Genomic DNA, 13076 nt, shown 5'->3' on the forward strand with positions numbered 1-13076 from the left:
GAAAATTTGCACATTTGCAACTGTATGTCCTCGACAAGTGCTTGAACGCTTGTAAATCTTTATAGCATTTGATTTGTGTCCAACCTTTCCAAAAGGGCCTAATAGTTTTCGAAATGGAGATTATTATGAATCATCATCTTATTTAAGATTCCAGTAAAGTAAAGTATAATTTTTTGCTGTATCAACAAAAGTAAAACAGTGGTTCAATTACGCACATCAATTCACTGAATTCCATTCCAAACATACAAAGAAAATCAAATAATGTAGCCTCATAAGTGGTTCTTGGCTTACCATTAGATAAGCATAACTCGTAATCATGTAATTTTCTTTATCCGCAAAATAAAGAAATTGTTTTATTTAAAATTTAGTTTAAATCAAGATTATATCACACAGATGGCAACCCAGCAAACCTCAACATTTTTGTTAGTTTAAAGATAAAGTATAAAAGGATGTTTTCCGAATGAACATTTGAAAAAGAAATATTCAGTTGGATGCTGGGCTCTGCTGTGTGTGGAAGGGCGCGATAACAACTCTCAATAATCTTTGCCATACAAATGTTGCGGGCCAAGTCAAGTGTTCCGTAGAGAGATCGTCTTAGAGATTTGGTCGGGTCGGTTCGGTTGGCTGTTGGAAGTTGGCATTGAATTGCCGGCATTTTACCTTCTTCACGTGTGTGTCCTGTGTGTATTTAAGTGGCTCTGTTAAGAATTTAACATTTCGTAAATTCGTTCTTCCACCCTGTTTGGCCTGCAATAGGTACACTGTTAATTTCCTCGGTAGCGTTTATAAAATTCAAATGTATTACATCCCGGATTTTATTGCATGATGGTGTTGTTGTTGTTGTTTCACTTGAATAAATGTATAAATAAATAAAATACGAAATTTAAGCACCAAGCTAAGAAGCTCACTCTGCATACTTGAGGATAATGAGTCTGGCCCGAGGATGTGATTAGGTCATCAAACAAGCTAACACTTTCTATATTCAGGATGGTGTACAGGCGGAGCATTTGGACGGGAGTTAGTATCCTTTTGATTGTGTTTGTTGTATCTGCCCTGACGTTCTACTTAAGTTTGGGTAAGTTGCACAAGGATGCAGGCGCAGGGATGTGTTGCCCTGCAGTGCTGCATCCAAGGAGTAATTTGCATTCAAAAATGTTCCTTGCTCTTTAAGAAAATTAATGAAGATGGTGTTTATTTTTTATTTTTGTTGTTATTTGATTTCGTTTTAAAGGACGTTTAGTTGATGCTAATGATGAGAAAGTGAAAGTGGTTGTGTCTTATGTGCACATAAAACAGGGATTACTTTCGGTTCAATGCAATCTGTCAGGACATAAAGTTTAGCTCTTCATTGTCGGAGGATGTAATTGAAGGATGATGTTTAATTTAACTTGTGTAGTGAAAGAATAAGGCCGTAGAGAATTTCCAGGCAAGATGATTACAATCAAAATTTAAAAATTAGGAGACCTTTAATTAGGACGAAAGAAAAGAGTATCAAAAATGTGCTTTAAGCGGTATTAATTTGTTTTAATTTTTGAACAACTTGTTTTCATGTGACTGTATATAATTATTTATGTGTTTCTGTTTCTTAAGACGTCGTCGTTTGGTGAAGATACTTTATTAATATTTAAAGGGAGTTGCTAAGTTGTGTATTTTGTGTTTGTCATTTGATTTATTAATAGTCAAATAGTTCCATACATATATATACATATGTAGGTTCATCACAATAAACATTGCCATAGCCAATAAGTCAAAACTTATACAAGGAACTTTAAATTATGTGCATAATGTTTAAGGTTAAACTTCCAATATGATAGTTTTTTATTTGAATATGAAAATACATATCATAAAAAGTTTGTTCTTAGTTTTAAGAAACTTTTACTCGTACAATGAAATATCGATTTGAATGTTCTAAATTGATGAAGAACAATGCATACATATGTTTGTACAAGGTTTTTGATCGAAAATATTCCATTTTAACTTCTGCTTTAATTGAAATATAAATATGAAATATGAAATCTTAACAGTTTGAACGAATGAGGACGTATAAAATTACATATTTTTTCTGCTGCGCAAACTGAAAAAAAAACAATTTTTTAAATGATTAAGATGTCCTGATTTTGAATCTCGCCTTTAAATTTGTTTTTAACATCAGGTTTATAAAATATGCCAATACAACCAAAAATGTTTTTTTAGGGCTGAGTTAAAATTTAACAAAGTACCAATCTTCTTCTAGACACAGTTTAAATCATTTTAGCATCTTATGCTTTGTTATAGGAAATCCTCATTAGTTATTAGACATTATTTGACTCTACATGAAGTTTTTAGCAATCCTCCATTTTCATACTTTCATGAAATTCGTGATTGCCTATTACGAACATTAATTTTAACTTAATGTCCGTTTTAAACATCTCAACATATTTCAAAAATTTGATGTGATACAACAAAACTTAGTTTTAAACCCTTTTTGCATTTTTTAAACCCGTTTTAGCACAAATGGTTTAGCGTTTGTTTCAGATTTTTGTAAGACAGCTGAAATCTGACAACTTATGAAGATTTTTCCAAAATATTATGAATTACATTATGCTGTTCCAAAAGTAAACGTAAATTAAACATGTATAAAGTTTTTTTTTTTTCATGATACTTCTTTTTAACTTCCTCTAAGAAGTTGTTGTAATGGGTCCGATATCCAAATTGAAAATTTTGACATTTCTCGACGTTTCAAGGTCCCTAGAGTAAAAATAAAAGATTTTTAGGAAGATGTCTGTGCGTGCGTGTGTACGTCTGTACGCTCGCGACGTTTTTTTCGTCTTCCATAGCTCAAGAACCAGAAGAGATATCGACTTCAATTGAATTCTGTTCTACAGATAATAAGACAGAAAGATGCAAAAAAGGGCTCTCAGGACAATTTTTAATTTTGGTAAACCCTAAATATCTTACGAACCAATAACGCAAGAGACTTGAATTAAATTATATTTAATATATTGCAACGTGATACCAAATAAATATATTTTTTGAAAAATAATCCGAATAACGGTTATTTTTATAAATCAAAAAAACTGAACAAAAAATTTGTCACCTCGAAAATTTTACGAATACAAAATGATTTCATTTCCAAAACAATTTTGTGCAACGAAAAATAACGATTTTAACATCTGGTAAAATTTTGAAAAAAATCAAATTGACGTTTTTTTATAAAAAATAAAAACCTAAAAAAACATTACCTACTCAAAGTTGGTAAAAATTGAATTTCGACTCAAAGGTCTATTCAAAAAATTAAGATTATGGCTTCCAGCCAATTTTAGCTTATAAAAAATATTGTTTTTAACATTCGGAAAAATTTTGAGAATAATCGAATTGAATTTTTTTTACATAAAATGAAAACCTAACCAAAAAAAAGTTGGTAAAAATTGATTTTCGACTCAAATATCTTTTCAAAATTTTGAGATATTGGCTTTTACCTTATTTTATCTTTTAAAAAATGTTTTTGTCAATATTCAGTAAAATTTTGAGAAAAATCAAATTGACAGTTTTTTTTACAAAAAATAAAAACTTGAAAGAAAATTTAACAAGAGTTGGTGAAAATTGATTTTCGACTCAAATATCTTTTCAAAAATTTAAAATGATGGCTTCCAATTAATTTTCTCTTATAGGAAATATTGTTTTCAACATTCTGAAAAATTTTAAGAAAAATCGAATCGACAGTTTTCTTTACAAAAAATAAAACCTAACAATAAAACAATACTAAAACTTGGTCAAAATTTACTTTCGACTCAAATGGCTTTTCAAAAATTAAAAATATTGTCTTCAAACATTTTTTTATTTTACAGAAACTATTGTTTTTGATATTCAGTAGTGTTTTTCAAAAATCCAACAGTTCGTTTTTTCATAAAAAAATAAATTCTACAGGAAAAAATTTCGAACGTTGACATTATGTGTGAAACACTACATCATTGAAATAACCGACACGCGAATTGTTGCAATCATCGATTCTTTTGAAGAAATGTTCGACCACTTTTTGAGACACATTGGTCCGTATCTCAGACATAACTTGATGAATTTTGGTTTTTAAGTGCTCAAAAGTTAAAGGTTTATCTGGAAAACATGATAGGTAAGCCCCAAAGCAAACAGTCCAGGGGTGTCAAATCGCATGATCTTGGTGGAGAGTTGATATCAGTTTGAAGTCAATGCCTTCATTTGTTCAAGGGATATCGATAATGGAACATCAATTCTTACCAATCTTGTGTATAATTTTGTGTAGACTTTAATTTTTATAAACAAAAATCTACTGTTGGAATTTTATTAAAATTTAACTAGATGTCGAAAACAATACTTTCTAAGAAGAAACTAGTTTGAAGGCAATACCTTAAATATTTCTTTTTTTAGGTTTTTATTTTTTGTAAAGAAAACTATATCAGTCTGGTTAGGTATTCAAGTCACTAGCGTTATTGGTGTGTGGGATATTTATTTATTTATTCGTCTTTCAAGTTACAATACTTTATGGAGACTTCATTAAAATCAAACATTATATTTACAAATTGACAGTGGTAAGAACATAGTGTTACAACATATTCAATACATCTTTCTTAATATTTAATCTATTTTTATTAAAATCAATACCAAACTCAAATTCGTTAAAAGCAATACAAGAAGCAGTTATTGGATTATGTTTCCCATAATTTGTGCTATGAAAATCAACATGTAGAAAATTACCATTCGAATGGAACGCAAATTCCGAGATGGAACATACATATTAAACTGGGACTGCAAAAATTTACAATTTATGCACATTTTACGCAAAGAGTACTGAATACAATTTTCTTCTAGATACTAATGGTTTTAAGTGAATTAAAGCACATCTGGTCTCATAAGGTGTCATATTTGAATAATTATAAAGCTTTCGTTAAGCAAATTTTGTAAATCTCTTCTGAACCTTTTCAATCCTTAAAATACTTGATTGTGTATTGTGTAATATTCAAGTAAAGGTCTTACAAGGGATACAAAAAGAGTTTTTAAAGTATAAGGATCCTCGAATGACTTAGAAGTTCTTGAAATGAATCCCAACATGGCGTTAGCTTTTGATATAACATTATCAATTTGGAGAGAAAAATTCATCACTTCATCACAATCACACCAAGATCCTTTTGATTTGTCTTCGTCCAACCAAATAGCTTGTGATCCATTTTAGGAGACTCGAGTGGAAGCCAAGCAATTGAAGTTTTGACAAAAGAACATTATGTTGTACCCGATCAAACGCCTTGGAAAATCGGTGTAGATTAAATCCACTTGAGAACGATTTTCTAAATTTTCTAATTTGTAAGTATTGCTAAATTTGTTGCTGTAACCCTTCCATTCATAAAGCCATGCTGATGCAGGAAAAATGGTTTTGAAGTAACCTGTAAAGTTTAATTTTAACAATTGCTTCAAATAATTTGGGGATAAGCTGAAGCTTAGCAATAGGTCTATAATTTTCCACAGATGCTTTAGATCCAGATTTATGCAAAGGAGTTATGTTTCCATGTATCTAAAAATACTCCTTGTTTCAAGGACAAATTAAAAATAAAGCAAATTCGGGTTTTAAGGTTATATTTAAAAAAAATCAAAACCAAAGGTGGAATATTGTCCGGTGAGGCAGAGAAACTGTTATCAAGCGAAGATAAAGCATTTAATACATTAACTGTCAATAAAGAAAGGTCACCAACATTAATGTTAGAATTGAAACTAAGTGTTTTATTATAATCTAAACCACAATCAGAAAAGTTCGATTGGAAAAATAAAGCAAAATTATTACAAATATCTTCTAAATTTTCAGAGAAAATATCATTGCAAGAAATACTGGAAGGAATTCCAATTGATTTTCTTTTAGTATTTAGAAATTACCAAAAACACTACGAATTAGTTTTTATTTTCGATTCAAGAATTCATACTCTGTCCTGGATTCACGAAAAGAATCCGAAATCTGAAGAAGATTTTTATTAAAGGTTAACCAACATTTCTCTTTTTTTTTGAATTGCTATGGGGAACAAAACAACCAATCTATATTTAAATGTCCTTTCTGCATCTGTGTTATTATCTGTATAATACAATTTGTTGAAAGTCGATATCTCTTCCGGTTCTTGAGATATGGGAGACGAAAAAGCTTCTTGAACGTACACACGCACAAACAGACATTTCTATAGAAATCTTTTATTAATTAAAAAATTATTTCATTCGAAATAAATAAAATAAAGTAATGAGTTTTTTTTATTTGTCGAAAAATCAAAACTAAATTAGATTACCCTAGTTTCAGTTTTCGTGGATTTTGCTGGTGTTGTTGAAAGTTTGCTTTCTGTAAAGTCACGTCCTGTTGGCTTGGACAATATAAACCGTACATTTTTAAAATTATTTTGCCAACTTTGCTGCCTAACATTACATATGCATTTAAATTCTTTGCTCACTCCAAAACAATACGACTAGTCTTTCTTGATTTTTTTTTTAAAGCTTTTGACCCTGTCAACCATGTAATTTTGTGTTAAAAAACTTATGTAGTACTTTAATTCTCCTGGAAGTTCCGCTAAGCTTGTAAACGGTGATTTTTTAAGAGCTTGAGAACTTTTTAAAAAAAAAACGCATACAATTTGCAAAATCACATCGATTCTTTATTTGAAACGTTAGATTGGTCCATGACATATACTTTTTGAAGATAATTTCATTTAAATGTTGACCGCGGCTGCGTCTTAGGTGGTCCATTCGGAAAGTCCAATTTTGGGTAACTTTTTCGAGCATTTCGGCCGGAATAGCCCGAATTTCTTCGGAAATGTTGTCTTCCAAAGCTGGAATAGTTGCTGGCTTATTTGTGTAGACTTTAGACTTGACGTAGCCCCACAAAAAATAGTCTAAAGGCGTCAAATCGCATGATCTTGGTGGCCAACTTACCGGTCCATTCCTTGAGATGAATTGTTCTCCGAAGTTTTCCCTCAAAATAGCCATAGAATCGCGAGCTGTGTGGCATGTAGCGCCATCTTGTTGAAACCACATGTCAACCAAGTTCAGTTCTTCCATTTTTGGAAACAAAAAGTTTGTTAGCATTGAACGATAGCGATCGCCATTCACCGTAACGTTGCGTCCAACAGCATCTTTGAAAATATACGGTCCAATGATTCCACCAGCGTACAAACCACACCAAACAGTGCATTTTTCGGGATGCATGGGCAGTTTTTGAACGGCTTCTGGTTGCTCTTCACTCCAAATGCGGCAATTTTGCTTATTTACGTAGCCATTCAACCAGAAATGAGGCTCATCGCTGAACAAAATTTGTCGATAAAACACATTTCGAACCGAACACTGATCTTGGTAATAAAATTCAATAATTTGCAAGCGTTGCTCGTTAGTGAGTCTATTCATGATGAAATGTCAAAGCATACTGAGCATCTTTCTCTTTGACACCATGTCTGAAATCCCGCGTGATCTGTCAAATACTAATGCATGAAAATCCTAACTTCAAAAAAATCACCCTTTATATTCTTAAATGACTAAAAGAAAACAAGCAGATCAAATTGGTAACTGGTTGTCTAATTGTTTACCTAATGCGTCTAGTGTTCCTCAAGGAACACAACTATTCTGTATCTATGTCAATGAACTTCTAAGTTTGATCAAAAACGTTCATGTCCTGTCTCTGAATGCAGACAATTTTACTTCAGTTGTTCTCTTGGACTCATTGAGTATGGCGTCTCTTATATCAATAAAGACCTTGACAAATCTTCAAACTGGCTTTAAAATAAAACCCTAAACAACCAAAATGCGTAGTGGTTTCCTTAATTTTGTTGATAATGTCCTTATTGAATATGAAGAAACTGCTAAAAACCTCGGTCCTAACTTTAACCGTTCTCTAAAATGGGATAACCATATTAATGGAATTATTGGCACCATAAACCGTGTGGCTTTCTAATCCAAATCGTGTGGCTTTCTAATCCTTGCCTTTGTTAATACCAATCTTAACATATGGTTGTGAATTACATTCATCTTTGGTTATGATAATAAACGTAAACTTAATGTTGCTTTTAATAAAATTGTTCGCTATGTTTTTGGTCTACGAAGATATGACATTGTATCCGATTTTGCTACCCTACTCTAGATACGTCTTTTTATAATTACCTTATAATATTATATTAATTAGGACCTGGCCACATATTTTGAAGGTTTACTACTGCCAGATCCTGACCAGAATTCCATCAGTTTTGCCCTGCCAAATGGTTCAATCGATGAGCTATAGACTCTCCTTTTAATATGGTTGAGATGTTGGCATCTCTAAGCAGAATGAAACATAACATATAAGGCTAGTTTCCGGGCGGGCCTGGCAACGATTGATCAAATTTTTTTTCTAACGACCGTTGCCAGGCGTTTTATCGACAAAAAAGAAACCCCAATACACTTTTTTCGTCGACTTCAAAGCTGCTTTGGGTACCATCAACAGAAGATCACTTTTATATACATAAGCTTTATTAGGATTTATGAACAACTTTTATTAAACACGTCTGCAATGGTTTGTAATGGTATACCTAACCTACAAAAACCTCTAATACTTGTACTAGCCAAATCCGCTATAAAGACGATGTGGTCACATTTTTTTTTCAAGAAGCTTCGTGGACCACGCTATGTCTTCCATGCAAATAATTACAGAAATTCTTATTTAAGTCTGTTTTGAATTTACTACTTAAATAAAGAAAGAAAAAAAGTTATGTTTTAGCTAAACTGATAGCTCCAATATTCCATAACTTGAGCCTCTTAGAGTTCGCCTTTTTCCGTTTTAACTAAACTAAAAATCCATATTCTACGAAACATTTCCACTTCTTCGCCATTTTCGGTTTTTTATAAGAAAAATTAAACTTAAGTATTTTGAACAATAATTTAAAGTACCTAATTGTTAATTGTTTTCATAGCAACACACATTTATTGTTAACTATTCTTTTTCTTCTTTAAATTTCTTTGCAACTTTAACAAAACAACATTTAAAAACTTGTTCACATTTTTGTAATATTATTTATGTATACATGTTCTTTATTTTATATATCATACATGTATACTCTTTTTTCTCAACGTGAATGTCTTGGTAATATTCGACAAACATCGTCTTAAATGAATAAAGATTTATCTTATCTTATAATTACCTTAAAACTCTCTCCCACGCGCTACTAAGGATATTCAAAACGCAACAAGAATGAAAAAAGCTATAAAAGATTATTTTTCAAATAGCTTTTAAATACTCTAAATTATGTTATTCAATTGTACAATTATACAATTGTTCAACAAAATTTCGCTTCCTCTACTTATCTGTAATATTAGTTTCAAACTAACTTATAAGATATTGTATCTTAAAGTTATTAAGTATTAACGAGTAGATAAATAAATGGAAATAGTTGGCAGCATTATTTAAATATTGTTCAAAGGAGTATGACATTAGAAAAATCAAAATTTAAAGGATGTATGAAACGATTGTTTTTTAATAAACAAAAAACATTTTATTCCCTAAAATGCTCATAACAATAATGTAAATATCCCTTTAAAAACAGGCATTCACAAACTTTGTAATGTTTGCTTTGAACTTGCGTTTTGCAACAATAGCAAGGACTATGATATCTAATAAATCATTTAAATTCTGAACTTGTTTTTATTTGATCAGTCCCCATTAACAACCCAAACGGAAGAATATTTCCTTAATTTGTTTTAGGAAAACTTATTAAAGCACGTTCATAGTCTGGTCATTATTCTTAAAGTTATTTGTTATTTATTTTTCTTATTTCTCTCGAACAGATGGACATATTATATAGAAACTTATGAAATACTAAACATAGTCCTAGTTCTACATATAGACAATAGACACAGTATATGGGAGCATTTAATAAATTTTCGTTTCTTATTGTTGTTGACCAAAAGAGCTGCTTTATATTTATTTTAACTTTCTTATTTTTTTGCACAGTGCGGTTCACTTGGTTACGTAATTTATTTTAGAAAACTTTATTTTTTACTTAAAATTGTTTTACTGGGACATAGTTTCTTATTCAGTTGAATTTTCAAACTATTGTTCGTCTTTAAAAGGGTTTTGCACATAATTTTAAACAAGCAAACCGCTTACTAGTAATTCTTTAAACCCTTAACAATTAACTAAGTGAAGATTTTAAACCTTTCTTTTCGTTTTGCTCTCAACTAATCCAGCAATACCAATCTGTCTGAAAAATTTAGATGGATCCTGGCTAATTTCAAGCGAAGAATCGTTGAACTTACTACTGGATATTCACTTTCCTGGTAGCTGTCTAATAGAACTTGCAAGAATTGAATTCGTTCAAGTTTCAATATAGCATATCCGAATGGTCTGATCAACAGATTCGAACTATTTAAATCAGCTGGACCAGATGGCAGCCAAACTACAAAAAGGCTCAGACATACTTGCACCAACCTTTGAGACAATTTTTAACAGTTGTCTTTATATCTGGAACATATTCACTTTGCATGGAGAGAAGTGTAAGTTATTTTAAAGGCCAAAGCAGGAAAATGGTCTCAAGTCAACCCTACAGATCTACGACATATAAGTCTATCATCATTCCTTGTTAAGACCTTAGAAAGATGAATTGGTATCCATTTAAGGGCAAGTATTGATACAAGACTTCTGTCTATATCTTAACATGCTTTTTGCTTAAATCTGTTGAAACGGCGTTATACACACTATTACGCCCTATCGAATACTCCATCCATCACAGAGGGTTCACTGTGGTTGCTTTCCTTGACATCGAAGACGCTTTTAACAACGTGGACATATCTGCAATAAAATCTGCAGTAACATCTCTGAACGTAGAGAGTTTGCTTTTTCAAAAAGTTTCGCTAGTAGAGAAACACAGCAAGGTTGTGTTCTATCCTCTGTCCTCTGGATGGTAAACCCAATCCTAACTGGGTTGCAGGGTGATTGCCTATGTCCTTAACTGTCGTTCATCTCTTATGGAGATGGCAAGAAATTTTAAGGTAGATGAACTCGCCAAAAGTTCATTCTGGCATACCAAGGCAAATCTTTAAGCAGAACGTATATGCGCTTGATAATCAGTGTCATAACCGGGCACTGTCTAATAGGAAAGAACGCCTAGCGGCTAGGCGTATTCTCAAATGACTTTTGAAGAACTGGATGAATGAGGAAGATTACAAAACAGTTTTTCACAACTTTATTTAGTTCTCGAGTCTTGTGTATTGAAATTTGTTTGTAGTGAATTCTTAGCCAAGTCAACTGATTATTCTGAAAGTAGGTATTTATGTATAATCTGGTCCAATTTAAGAGATAGGACGGTTTTTATTTCGATTAATGGTCGATTTTATTAATTAACAATAGAGGTTTCAAACAGATGGCGCCTTCAATCAGTTTTTCTACAGAAATATATAGCACCATCCCACATGGAAAGTTCTTAGATGGCACCACGTTTTAATTCAATCTTTATTTTTCACGTTCTACTTTCTACATGAGTTTTCTGGATCATATTTTATTTTATTTATTTTTCACGGGTTGTGTTTTGTATACGATTATTGATATTTAAGTGAGTTTTCAAAATGAATTCCACCACACAATCTTTGATTGATAATTTTATCACCAATTAGTCACCTGCGTAATTTAAACCCTCCTATCCGACGATATAATCAGATTCTCCCATACCTTTCGAAAGGTAATTTTCCCATTCGTTTAGCTCTTGCCATGACTACATATATAAATACATACATATATAAATCTCTATTTGCCCCTTAGACTTAGAAAATTCATGTTTTTCCCATGGATAATTAAATGTGGCCATCAAGTTTATTGTCCGATTCGTTCTCCATTAAACAGAAACTGTTATTTATTACAATTAAAGTTAATAATTGGAGTATTTATAACCTAAATGTTGTAAAAATGTTATGTTAATTTGTGATAAATTTTGTCCTTTAAATACTTCAAAATCATTCAGACACAGAAACGAGTGGTTGCCTAGTAGCTAGTTACAAAAAAAATTAGGTGGAGTAACAGTCCGTTGAGAACTAGGATCAAGTGACTTAGAACTGTCAAACATTCTTGTGTGCGAATAATGTTGTCAGGGGGACCTACAATTTTTAAGTCGAATCGCGACAGCTGGTATGAAAAAGCACTTTTTATGACAAGAATTACTCTTAGAGGAGTTGTTAAGTGAAAAAACTTTATATGGCACAGGCAGGGATTGAACCGAATACCTCTGGCATGACAGTCCAACGCACTAATGGCTGAAACACAAACACGCTTCAGCTTCGGCTTCGCCTAAAGCTTACGAGTTCAGTCATAGGATTTCAATGCATGCTGTCATAATGAAGCTTCGACCTCACGTTTCATTTGACAATCGTAAGGAAATATCGTAATGTGACTCCAAACAGAAGTTCTATTTCTAATTTGCTGAACATTGCTTTGTCTGACAGCTCAACAGCTGTAAAAAAGTCAACAAACAAAATACATTTTCTTTTGGAGGGATTCCCATTGGTTATTTTAGGCTGTGTAAGCTACTTCCCAAAAATTTAATGTTTTCAATTTCAAAACTCATATTTTTTATTTTGAGAAAAAATAACAGCTGCTAATGATAGAAGTGCTATTTTGGAAATGTCATATTAGAAGTGTCATTCAAAGTAACCTCGAAGCAGGCCAACTTAACGCAGACGAAGCCGAAGCTGAAGCGTGTTTCAGCCATAACCATCATAACACTGGTACTACGCTAGCGGCTAGTTACTTTTTACAAAAATTAGATTGGTAGTGGATTTATTAAACAGACACACGGAATCGAGGGATCCACTTTTTTCGACTCCTCTACCATCGTATTGTTATGTTTGATTAAAATCTAGATTTCGAAGTATTTTACGCATGCAATACTTTCAATGTACATAATTTCTATAAGTCGCAAGTGAAACAAATTCATTTTTAAAAAACGCGATTAAAAAAAAAGATACTAAACCCATTTCGTCGCGTTCCGAAATGAAAAACAGGTCTTCGATTTTCATTTCGGAAAGTTCATTAAGGTTTTTAGAATGACCTTCCGAAGCTTAACATTCTTAAACTGGCCAGGAAATAT

The 13076-nt window shown here is 31.9% G+C and overlaps 1 protein-coding gene across 1 annotated transcript in view; it reads left to right on the top strand.

The window, feature by feature from the left end:
* The first annotated feature begins 505 nt into the window (after nt 1-505).
* Nucleotides 506-13076, top strand: part of LOC129943191 (relaxin receptor 2-like) — a 75391-nt gene continuing 62820 nt past the window's right edge. The window contains exon 1 of the mRNA XM_056052475.1: nt 506-1075. Coding sequence (XP_055908450.1) covers nt 988-1075 — 88 coding nt within the window. The 5' untranslated portion in view covers nt 506-987. The remainder of the gene's footprint in view (nt 1076-13076) is intronic.

The sequence above is a fragment of the Eupeodes corollae genome, chromosome 1, assembly GCF_945859685.1.
Source record: "Eupeodes corollae chromosome 1, idEupCoro1.1, whole genome shotgun sequence".
Taxonomy (NCBI): domain Eukaryota; kingdom Metazoa; phylum Arthropoda; class Insecta; order Diptera; family Syrphidae; genus Eupeodes; species Eupeodes corollae.